Source organism: Bos taurus, chromosome 5, assembly GCF_002263795.3.
Source record: "Bos taurus isolate L1 Dominette 01449 registration number 42190680 breed Hereford chromosome 5, ARS-UCD2.0, whole genome shotgun sequence".
Taxonomy (NCBI): Eukaryota; Metazoa; Chordata; class Mammalia; order Artiodactyla; family Bovidae; genus Bos; species Bos taurus.
The window spans coordinates 105596216-105608739 of NC_037332.1; the positions used below are offsets into that span (position 1 = coordinate 105596216).

Below are 12524 nucleotides of genomic sequence, written 5' to 3' on the forward strand. Positions count from 1 at the left end.
AATAATTGGAAGAATCAGCCGTAGCGGATCTTCCGGCTGTAAAAACAAGGCAGCAGTCAGCTGATGGGCCCAGCGCCAAGGCCGATGGTCAGGACCGGTACTGCCGACAGCTGGGAACTCGGAACAAGAGGAGGTGAGCTCGCGACCGGAGCGAGGAATCTTCCTCGGGCTGGAACCCTCGAGTCGGGGGGCTGTTCCCTCACTCGGCTGAGACTTCTCGGCCCGACAGTCTGCCCTCCCTTCCCTGACTCACTCAAGCCTCCGAACCTCCTCCATTCTGTTGGCTGAATGAGTTCGGTCCAGCTCCCCTCCTTCAATCCCATTGTTGTATGGAAATCTTCCTTGATTTCAGCACTGGGGAGTGTCCAGGTGCCTCAGTGGTAAAAGAATCCGCCTGCCAACGCAGGAGACCCCGGATTGATCCCTGTGGGGGGAGGATCTCCTGGAGGAGGAAACGGCAACCCACGCCAGTATTCTTGCCTGGAGAATCCCATGGACAGAGGAGCCGGCCGGTTACCGTCCCTGGGGTTGCAAAGAGTGAAGCACGACTGAGCACACCCATGCACGCAGGCAGTAATAACAAACCAGAGAGAGATAACCAAAGTATCAATTTTTTGAGACACAATTCTAAAGAGTGAATCAACTGAAACCAGAGCTAGTGCTTTTTGTTTGCCTAGAATATTGACTCTAAACAAAATGAGACCATGCGCCCACATTTAATTAATTTTCAGTTCCCTGCAAAATGTTCCTTTACTGCCTCTGTCTGCCTCATGTGTACTTAGCAGCCTTTGGTTTTTTTAAAAAACTGATATGTTCTTATATAAAAGCTTCTTTCTTTCTTTATTATTTTTACCAGCTTCCATTTACTGGTCATGTTATGTTTACCAGATGCTTCGTATTTATTATTTGATTAAACATGAAGACAGTCCGACAAGTGAAAAGGCTTCCTGGGGCATATCTAATCTGAGACAAGCCAAGGAAAGAAGAGCAGTAAGCGTGCTCTAGGCAAAGGAAAAACATTCAGAAAGATTGGAAGTGGAAAGAGAGGTGTGGTATTGAAAGAGGTTCACTATGACTGAAAATAAAGTTTGTCAGTTTGTGTGTTGGAGAGGAGGGGGGTTCAGCTCCCCAAAGAAGAGTCTGGAGGTATAAGCAGGGGTGAGAAACTGTTAAAGAATTTGTATTGTATCCTAAAAGCAATGGAACATCATAGAAGGATTTTAAGCAGATAATTAGTATGACCAGATATGCACTTGAAAAAGATTACTCTGACTTCAGTGCAGAGAATAGTGTGAAAGCTGATTTGATGGGGGAATGCCTAGGAACAGGACTCCTGTTTGGGGGCTAATAAGGAAATCTTCAATTGATGTGTTCTTTCTGACCAGATTTCTTCTTTCCCAGTAGTTGTCTGCTTTGCTTTATGGTCTATCCTGTACATTTTATGTATATTTTCTCCCCACATAGAAATCTTTCCAGCACCACCTCCCTTCCCTCCACCCCTCAATCAGATCTTAAGCCCACAGTCTCTAGGGTCTTCAAGATGCCTCGATCCCTGATCTGTTTCTTTGACTTTATATTCACCAACTATTTCATGAACTGTATCTGGCTACCGTGCATCTCTTCCAAAGAATCCTCTCTGTTCTTCTCTACATGATCCTTACCGATTCGTGAGAACTCCGCCTAGGGATCTTGGCTTCCCAGGTGCTTCAGTGGTAAAGAACCCACTTGCAGTGCAGGAGATGCCAGTTCGATCCCTGGGTCAGGAAGATCCCTTGCAGGAGGGATTGGCAACCCACTCCAATATTCTTGCCGGGAAAACCCCATGGACAGAGAGAGGAGCGTGGTGGACTATAGTCCATGGGGTTGCAAAGAATCAGACATGACCAAGAGACTGAGCCACCCTGCCTAGGAATGCTAAATGGGCAGTTTTTTTCATGTATGAAGTTGAAGAGAGACTTTTCATTTAAAAAGAAGCACTTTGTTTTCATCATGAAAACATCCCTACTTTTATGAAGGGATAAAAGTAGGAAAAAAGAATAATCAGCTGAGTGTCAGACAAATAAAATCTCTGAGTAGGGAGCCATCTTAAAAGTGGCTTTTTGTGACTCCATGGACTGTAACCCACCAGGCTCCTCTGTCAGTGGGATTCTCCAGGCAAGAATATTGGAGTGGGTTGCCATTTCTTTCTCCAGGGGATCTTCCTGACCCAGAATTGAACCTGGGTCTCCTGCATTGCAGGCAGATTCTCTACCATCTGAGCTATAGGGAAGTCCAGAAGTGGCTTAGCAATAAGGAAACATTGTAAGTTTTTTTGGACTTATAATGGGCTGAATTTTTTGTTGTTAGTTTTCTAGAATCCTGCTAAAGATGAAAAAAAACAGAGAAAGATTCTGCAACCGAGAGAGGGAATTTGTGTATAAATTCAAAGTTGGAAGTCAGTGCTTTGAACTGAGGGTACCCCTCAAATTTCCTGTTCAAGAGAATGCCAGTCATTTACATGGACGTCTAATGCTGCTGCACAACTTACCGTGCTTTATAGAAAAAGGTGAGGACTGATTTTTGGAAAATATCACTTTGTTATTTTCTTTTGGTCTCCGTCATTAGAAGTTTCATGTTAGCATAAACCTGAGAAGCACTGGAAACAACCACAAAATGTGAAGCTTTCAAGAATAAAAAGGTTCCCCAGATCTTTCTTCTGTTGAATTTTGTAACCTCTTTGTGTAGCTAGATAGATTCATAAGGCATGTCGGCTGTCATTGGTTATGTGCTCAATGTTTTGCTCTTTTAACAATCTGGTCCTCAGTTTCTGAGATGTCATGGAAGAGAAGGGGGTACCTATCTTTCAATAATCTTTGCTCACCTAAATTAGTTCCATAGAGTCATCTGTATTATGCCATTTTAAAAGGTCTACATTCTGTCTACAGAGAAGGGAAAATGTTTTACTTAAGAATATGTTGGATCATAGAAAGTCAGAGATACAAGGGAATTTGTGGATACGTGGAAACTTTCTAGCATAATCTCATCATACAAATAAGGAAACTGGTGCCTAGAAAGGTTAAATAATTTGCCCAAGGCAGTAGTTCTCAAAAATTGTTCCCCAAGCAGCATCACTTGGGAACCTGTTTGAAGTGTGTATTCTTGGGCTCCACTGCATTCACTTTGAATCAGAAACTCTAGGACTGGGATGCAGTATCTATTCCAGTGAGCCCCCCAGGGAGCTCTGATGCATCCTAACAACTGAGACTCTCTGGTCCAGAGTTACAGACGTTGTGTCAGAACCAAGACCAGAGCACAGGTATCCTGGTTTCTGTCTCACTGCTCTTTAATCTGTCTTTTTTTTTTTTTTTTTAAAGCAGCAAGTATGTATTATCTTGCTACCATTACTGTGGTTCAGGGATCCAAGTGTAACTTAGATGGGTGCCTCTCACTCAGGATTTCTCATGGGATTCCAGCCAAACTGTCAGTCAGGACTCCAAAGTCTCATCTGAAGGCTCTACTAGCACAAGATCATCTCCAAGGTCACTTGTGAGGCTGTTCTCAGGCCTTATGGGGCCTCTTCATAGGCTCACCTCCATACCTGCAGCTGGTCTCCCCCAGGGCCAGCAACCTGAGAGAGGGAGGGAGCAAGGAAGTGCCCAAGATGAAAGCCATGATCTTCTCATCCTCAAAGCAGTCTTTAGCGTCTCTGAAGTTTGAATTGTAGATCATCTGAAATAAATCAGTTTTAATATTCCGATCACTCAAGTTGTATTTCAGGTTCGAAGAATGTAACAATATATGGCCTTCCCACATAGCTTAGTGGGGTCAAGAATCTGCCTGCAAGGCAGGAAACACAAGAGACTCAGGTTCAATCCCTGGGTCAGGAAGATTCCCTGGAGAAGGGCATGGCAACCCACCCCAGCATTCTTGCCTAGAGAATCCCATGGACAGAGGAGCCTGGCGGGCTAAATTCCATGGGGTCACCAAGAGTTCAACACAACTGAAGCAACTGAGCACACACACACACAACAATAATATCCTTGAAAGTTATATAGGAAACTCATTTAAATACAGAAAGCTTCATACCCTCCCTCTGTAGAAGGTCTTTATGTGCTTTTCTCTAGTCGGTTTCAGATGAGGACTTCAGAAATTAATGTTTTTAATTAGTATCAGGGTTATATTACATAAGAGTTAAGAATTTTGACCATTCAGTAACCTGTGGTTATAAAGAAAAATAAGTGTGAGATTAGTTGAATGATCCTCTAAGCTGAATTTATCTTAGTTAGACATGCTCTTAAGGGCATAAGCTTGACAGGAGTGTCACACTGGAATGCTTAGCCAGGTAAAATGTTCCCAAATTATGTCTGCCAATGGTGGTATTTGTTATCGATATTACAGACTTAAAAGAAGCTCTGAGCCAGTTTATTGAAGAAGAATCCCTCAGAGATTATGACAGAGAGGCCGAAGCTGCCCTGGAAGCTGTGAAGTCAGGTGAAGTTGACCTCCATCAGCTGGCAAGCACATGGGCCAAAGCCTATGCAGAGGTACGAAAATAGATAAGACCCTAAATTTCAGGGATGTTCTGGACTCTGATGTGTTTGTTTGGGTTTTTTTCTTACAGTTTTATTGAGATGTTGGGAATGTAGTTGGCATATGACACTGCATGAGTTTAAGGTATACAGCATGATGATTTGATATACGTACATCACGGAATGGTTATCACAACAAATTTACTGAACATCCGTCATCTCATACAGACACAGAGTTAAAGAAATAGAAAGTAAAATGTTTCCTCCTGTGCTGAGGATTTGTTCTCTTACCTTTCATGTGTGCCATACAGCAGTGTTCATTATATGTATCACATCGCACACAACATGCCTAGTACTTACTATAACTGGAAGCTTGTGTCTTTTGACTGCCTTCATCCCATTTCCGCTTCCTCCATGCCCAGCCTGAAGTAACATAGATCTGATGGCTTTTTCTGTGTGTGTGTTTGTTTCTGAAGCAGAATGACGAGGGTGTGTAAATGGCCAGGGTAACACTGGAGCAGCTGTAGAACCTCTGTGCTCTGTGTACAGAGAGTTACTCCGTAATACGCACCCTATGTCGGTGCTTGTGTGCGTCCTTCTTGGTACCGAGGTGCGCACACAGGACGCAGTGCTTCCTGTAATGTTCCTGTGAAATGAGACGCTGCTTTTGTGTTTCTACCCAGCATAGGGTGGCCAGAGTTAGTCATTAAAAATACAGCCACCCATTTAGCTTAGAATTTCAGGGACTTCCCTGGTGGTCCAGTGGTTAAGAATCTGTGCTTCCAGTGCAGGGGCTTGTGGGTTTGATCCCTGGTTGGGGAAGTGAGATCCCACATGCTGTGTGGTGTGGCCCTAAATAAATAAATAAACTAGAATTTCAGATAAACAATGAATTTTTTCATATGAGTATATCCCACATATACATGGAGCATGCTTATGTTAAAAAATTATTCATTGCTCAATGGAGTAGCCCAGGGTAGACTGAGAAGAGAAGACACCTAGACAGAATCTTGACTAGATCCTTTATTGTAATTGTCTGTTGACCTACCTGGCTTATCTGAATATCCACCTGGAAACGTCTGCCTTCTTCTCTTTTATTAACTAGTAACCAGCACAGAGAGCTTCCTCAGTGGCTCAGTGGTAAAGCATCCACCTGCCAATGCAGGGGACATGGGTTCAATCCCTGGGCCAGGAAGATCCCCTGGAGAAGGAAATGGCAATCCACTCCAGTATTCTTGCCTGGAGAATCCCATGGACAGAGGAGACTGGCGGGCCACAGTCCATGGGGTCGCAAAAGAGTTGGCCACAACTTAGCAAGTAAACAACAATACATCCAGCCACAAGCTTGCAAATAACAGGGTTTGGTCTGGACTTCTGTGATTTTTCTGCTGCGGCTCCCCAGAGCCTGACTGCAGGTGGAGCTAGAGGAATACAATGTGGTTTTGTTAGGTGGGCAAGGAGGATGTGGGCAAGACAGTGATTGACTGTAAGCTTTATCAGGAAGAAAGGGCAGTGAGAGAGAGCCAACAGCTCAGATAGTGGAGATTGTGAAGCGGAGGTCCTGGTGAGGCTGCAGAACCAGTTGCCTCGGAGCTGCTGAACGAGAAGTTTCAGTTGGAGTTTGTAATCAGTGACTGAGTGTTTGAATTTTAGTGGCTGAGCTGTTCCCAGGGAGGATATGGAATGAGTGTCAGGCAAAGGGGAGAACTTATTAAAAATACAGCGTTGAGGGACACTGGAAGGCAGGGCCTTAGTGAATCATCCACCAGGACATCCAAGTGGCCCAGGCTGGTCTCAGGATGTGGGACAGGTAGGAAGTGTAAACTCGGTGCCAGAGTTCTGGTTGACTGAGGGTGAGTAAGAATTTTTTGGGTGTATCTCGTGTAGTAAGATGCTTCTCCCTATTCACAAGTCTCACTCCAGCCTGAGTTGTAAACTGAGGCTTGCCAGTTACATAATGAGCTGATCTGACCTTGTGGGGCTACTGAATGTCTGGTGTTATGTATGGCCAAGCAGGTCCCTCGGATTTGACCTTGGCTCCTTCTTACACAACTTCAGCCCAAGCCCGGAGTGAATTTGGAACAGAGCCTAAGTCACATAGACTGGTTATAATTCCTAGAGGGATGCTGGGTCTAGGGATACATAGAAGTTATCAGAGCGTGGTCCGGGTTTGCAGAGTTGCGGGGCAGATGAAATCCACTGTCTACATTCGGCTGATTCTCTTAATAAGTCTCCCCTCCTGACCTAGAGTTGATCCAAGTATAAGTGAAAGGGAACAAGGGGAAGAGTTTACCTGATTGTCCCGGTTCAGAATACCTGTTTCCATGATTTATCCGTTTGTTGTATGTAAGGGGCATTATTATTTTGAGTCCTATCATAGATTCCCGTTTGGGGTATTTTCGTTGGTAAGAAAAGGGAAGAATTTAGATTGTTCTCTTTTACAGGTGTCTAGTTGCAAAGATCAAAAATAGAAAAAATGTTGAAATCTTTGTGTAATTTCCTCTTTGCCGTTGTATCGTATGACCTTTGGCAGGGGACTTCGGAGCATGTCAGTTTTCCGCTGCTGTAGGGCGCTGTGTGCATCAGATGTGTTGTCATGGCATGCGTCTGGGGCCAGGCATCTGTCTCCCCAGACGTGCTTGTGTGTGCACTCAGGGTGTCTCTTTGCTGCTTCTGCGTGTTTCTGGGTTTTTTGTTTGTTTGCTTCTCAGTGTTTATGCAGTCCCTTTATCATTTTGATAACTACTGTTTTCATACATTTAATTGAGGGGACTTACATTTTATGAAGAAAACAATATCTGAGTTCAAAGTAAGAAAGTTTTGCCTGTATATCTTGATGTAAAATCCTATGAATGAATTGGGTTATCAAGGGCAGTGTTATTACATAGGTAAGCTCATTCTCTAAATATATAGCCTACAAAACCTTTTTTATCAATATATTTTTAATAATGAAAAGCTTTTTTTCTGATGATACAATTACTATATGCAAGTTATTCTCTCACGTGGCACATTAGAATACAAAGTAAGGTACTTAAAAATCCCACTCTGCTACAAACAGCCCCTTCAAATGTGTGTGTATGTTTTATGGAAATGAGAGCTTACTTATCACCCTTTCTTTTTTTATTTTGAAATTATGGACACTTCCTATCCCTTGCTTCACATTAACACCTTCCCCTTATCCCTGCCTCCAGGTAACCCACATTGACAACTGAGTTCACTTCTTTCCATATTTTTTGTGTATGCTCAGATAATCCTATGTAACCTATAAACACATAAATAGAGGGCCTTTCTGTCCTTTGATGTACCGAAATGGAATCATAGTATACTCACTTCTCTAGCAGTGTGTTAACCAAGAGCACTGCATCAGGATTTAAGAATGTCTGGTCCCATCTCGCAGACCACACTAGAGCATGCGAGGCCCGAGGAGCCCAGCTGGGATGAAGACTTCGCGGATGTGTACCATGACCTCATCCATTCTCCAGCCTCTGAAACTCTCCTAAACTTGGAACACAACTACTTCGTCAGTATCTCTGAACTCATTGGCGAAAGAGACGTGGAGCTGAAAAAGTTACGGGAGAGGTACTTCCTAGTTCTTGCATTACCGTAGTTAAATGTTACATCATCAAATAATGACAGGCTATAGAACAGCGTGTTCTCTTTTTTTTTTTTAAATAAAACTGAAAAATAGAATAGAAAATCATCTTCAACATTAGAAAGTGATTTTCTTGTGTGTTTTGATCTCTCATTTCACCTGGGCAGGTAAGGTTCTCCTAGTTTATAGAACTCCTCAAGGGATTTACCTAAACGAATTATGATGGCTCTATCTACTCTTAGTTCTGATGGAGGAAGAACTTATCTCTTCTGAAGGTCAGCTTTGTTCCAGGCCCTGTGCAAAGTGCTTTGGATGCTGTCTTCATTCAGGCCACTATATTAAAAAAAAAAAAAAAAAAAAAACACAGACTGGATGGCTCAAACAGCAGAAATTGATCTCCTACAGTCTGGAGGCTGAGTTGTCCAAGGTCTCGGTGCCAGCAGACTCAGTGTCTGGTGAGGACCCACCGCCTGGCTTGTAGCCAGTGCCTTCCTGACATTGCTTCCTTAGCCTTTCCTCCATGCACGCTCCTGGCATGTTGCTTATAGACAAAGAACAGTAGCACCCCTTCTTCCAGACTAATTCCATCATGAGGATGCCAACCTCTGGAGCTTACCTCAACCTAACTGCCTGCCAAAGGCCCCACCTCCACATAACATCACAGTGAAGGTTAGGGTTTCAACATTTGTACTCTGGGGGGCCACGAACATGCAGTCCTTAACAGATGCCCTGTCTCATTTGATCCACAACCCTACTGTTACTGCCCCAGTTTACTGAGGCAGAAATGGATTTCCTCTAGTTCTTTATTTCATATCCAATAATATTGTCCACAGACTTCCCAGGTGGCTCTGTGAGTAGAGATTCTTTGAATCTGCCTGCAATGCAGGAGACTCAGGAGATGTCGGATTGATCCCTGGGTCGGGAAGATCCCCTAGTGGAGGACATGGCAACCCACTCCAGTATTCATTCTTGCCTGGAGAACCCCATGGACAGAGGACCCTGGTGGCCTACAGTCCATTGGGTCACAAAGAGTCAGACACAACTGAAGCAACTAAGCATGCACACATAGAATACTGTGAACATACTTGAAAATAAGCGTGAAATACAGATTAGAGTTTTTAAAATATGGTGCTCGTCACCCAACACTAATTACCTTCTGTTGAACTTCATTTGTTTGATTTTTTTACCCACTGGGGCTTCAGATAATACAGTCTTCCTCTCATTCTGAATCTGTTCTCAGGTCTTAGGTTTTCTGGGCCTACACTCGTTCTACGTGTTTCACTTCAGTTCAGTTCAGTCGCTCAGTCGTGTCCGACTCTTTGCGACCCCGTGAATCGTAGCACGCCAGGCCTCCCTGTCCATCACCAACTCCCGGAGTTTACTCAAACTCATGTCCATCAAGTTGGTGATGCCATCCAGCCATCTCATCCTCTGTCATCCCCTTCTCCTGCCCACAATCCCTTCCAGCATCAGACTCTTTTCCAATGAGCCAACTCTTCGCATGAGGTGGCCAAAGTATTGGAGTTTCAGCTTTAGCATCAGTCCTTCCAATGAACACCCAGGACTGATCTCCTTTAGAATAGACTGGTTGGATCTCCATGCAGTCCAAGGGACTCTCAAGAGTCTTCTCCAACCTGTTTAGGGATATTAAAAAATGCACAGCTCGGCATCTGTGGTTCACGTCAGTGGCTGTCGCTTGCTCCTGCTTTCAGTCAGCAGCTGAGTTGCTCTGAGCTGTGGTTCTCTTTGCTGCCTGCTCACTCCACCTCCCAGAAAATTTCATCTCTGGCCATCACTGTTCTATAATTGTTCTTTTTTCTAAGTTGGAAGAAGGTTCTTATTCCACTTAACCCTTCAGTTTTTTTGGAAACTGCATTAAGTTACTAATTATCTGCATTTACTGGTACTTTATATATATATTTTTCTGTTACAGGATAGTTTTTCAATAGGGATTTGTTTTGGTTTATGTTATTTTTTGAAATGTCCTTTGGCCAGACTTCTTGACGGGGCTTTGTTTGCCTACCCCCAAACATACAGATAATAATGGAATGCATTTGGGGCTTCCCTGATTGTCCAGTGGTTGAAACTTCACCTTCAAATGCAGGGGGTGCAGGTTGGATCCCTGGTTGGGGAACTAAGATCTCACATGCCTCATGGCCAAAAAAACAAAACATAAAACACATAACTATTGTAACAAGTTCAATAAAGACTTTAAAAATGTTTGCAAACATTTATTTTAAGAACAGTTTCATAGTTTTTCACGTGTCCAAACTGTCAGCTTAATAAATAAAAATAAACCATGTTCTCTTCAAGGCAGGTAATATTTTTTGCAAAGTTGAATCGTATAACTAATAGTAAGTTGGAATTCATTAGTGTAAGTTCACCCAAAATTTTGGTGTTTAATTCATTTATCTAATTGTGAGTAGAAGTGACGCATTTTCTCATCTCTCCTTTCATTTTAATCCCATTTTACATCTTTAAAAGAATTTGTCTCAATACAACATCAACACAGTTACAATGATCTTTTTTCTTAAATGTCTTCAAGATAACGTACAGGTTGTCAGAATCATCATGACAGACATCCTGAGCCACTACATAGTATTTCATATAATAAATTTTTCTTTCATCTTAACCGTAGACATAAATGTTATATCATTAACTGTACTTGCACTTCTAACACATTTAGGGTGAAATAAATGTTCCTGAAGTTTTATTTGTTGAATTGTTATTTATTAGTTTTCTTTTTCCTGATTGAAAATTTCCCTCTTTTTAGCAAACCAGATTCAAGATAGTTCTTTGAAACTTTAAAGTGGCAGTGATACTTTTTATCCACTAGAGGGAACATGTGTAATGTAAAATATTAATATATTGTATCAAAGTTTGTAATTATAAATGCTTAGCAGTTATTTCTGTTTTAATAAAAATCTTACTTGCAAGCATTTTCTTCACCTGACCTCTAGTAATTATTAAAAAATTAGTGAGGTCACCTGCATTATCATTAAGTGGAAATTAAGTAGTACTGAATATTTGATACCAGAAGGTTTACATTGAGATGTATAAAAATATAACATACGAATGAGTTTCATTTATGATATACATTTAAGTATGTTAATCAGGTCTTAGAAGTAAGTACAGTTTCTCTTTTAAGAGCAATTTACGTAAACTGACTAAAATGATAGTGAAGTCCTTTAGTTCATGTCTGTTTCACTGCTTCCAAGTTTGTTTGAAATGTGTTTTAGAACAAACTTGATTAATACATTTTTATTAGAGATGTTTTAATCAACTTATTTATTAAAATATAACCTACATATAAAAAGGCAATAAACTGTAGGTATACAGTTCAGTAAGCTTCCACTAAGTAAGCACACCAGTGTGCTCCTCTCCCAGATGAAGAAGGAGGTGATCTCCAGCCTGCAGAAGGCTCCCTCCTACCCATCCAGCAGTTCCCACCTCTTTCCTCCGTAAATAACCACTGTCTGAACTTGCAGCACCGTTAGTTTTTCTCATGGGGAAATACCATTTTTAATTTCCGCACATTGTTTATTTGGATAAATTAAGACTAAAATGTATCTTCAGAATGTATTTCACATTCCTCTAGAAACGGAACGCTGTGACTTAATACCAGTTTGATTCTTAGAACCTAACTGGCAGCTTCTGATTATAACGTGTGATTCGAAGGTTGAAGTCACTTTAACTCACATTCAGAGGAATAAAAAATGTACTTTGAGCTGAATTGAGGAGTATCTTCTTTGTGAAAATCTGCAAGTGAAAAAGGCTGTGGACTTTTCAATATTAGTTATGGACATTGAACTGTCTCCTGGATTCTGAATGTTCTCCTTTATGTACTAAATTTAGATTCCCATTTAACTACACACGTGATGTTATGTATACTATACGATGTTAGCATCATTGTTTCCACCTGTCCATTGCCAAGGCTTCAGACTGCTTTCCAGACAGTACTGTTGCAATTCCTGGGCACCTTCCTATAAGAAGAAAATGTTCTTTGCACTTCGTAGCAGTTATTCCATGAATCTGAAGTGGTTCTGCACCTTTAAAATGTGATGACTGTATTCAGTCTACTTATTTATGTTTCAGACAAGGTATTGAAATGGAAAAAGTGATGCAGGAGTTGGGAAAGTCACTGACGGACCAAGATGTGAACACCCTAGCTGCTCAGCATTTCGAATCCCAGCAGGTAAGTGAGGTATATATAATGACTTTCAGAGTGCCTTTGTTTATTTTTGTGAAGAAAAAAAAAATTTAACTAGTTGGTATACTGTCTCTTTTTAGGACTTAGAAAATAAGTGGTCCAATGAATTAAAACAATCGACTGCCATTCAAAAACAAGAGTATCAGGAATGGGTAATTAAACTTCATCAAGACCTAAAAAATCCCAACAACAGCTCCCTCAGGTATTAATCAGG

The 12524-nt window shown here is 41.8% G+C and overlaps 1 protein-coding gene across 3 annotated transcripts in view; it reads left to right on the plus strand.

Moving 5' to 3' along the window:
* The first annotated feature begins 70 nt into the window (after positions 1–70).
* C5H12orf4 (chromosome 5 C12orf4 homolog) overlaps positions 71–12524 on the plus strand; it is a 39831-nt gene continuing 27377 nt past the window's right edge. The window contains exons 1-6 of one of the 3 annotated variants that reach the window (XM_005207206.5): positions 71–133; positions 2355–2545; positions 4378–4523; positions 7906–8087; positions 12196–12295; positions 12391–12512. In XM_005207206.5, coding sequence (XP_005207263.1) covers positions 2368–2545; positions 4378–4523; positions 7906–8087; positions 12196–12295; positions 12391–12512 — 728 coding nt within the window. In that variant the 5' untranslated portion in view covers positions 71–133; positions 2355–2367. Of the gene's footprint in view, positions 134–2346; positions 2546–4377; positions 4524–7905; positions 8088–12195; positions 12296–12390; position 12524 lie in introns of those variants that run through there. The other 2 variants (NM_001075704.1, XM_024991716.2) reach the window with 2 other exon arrangements.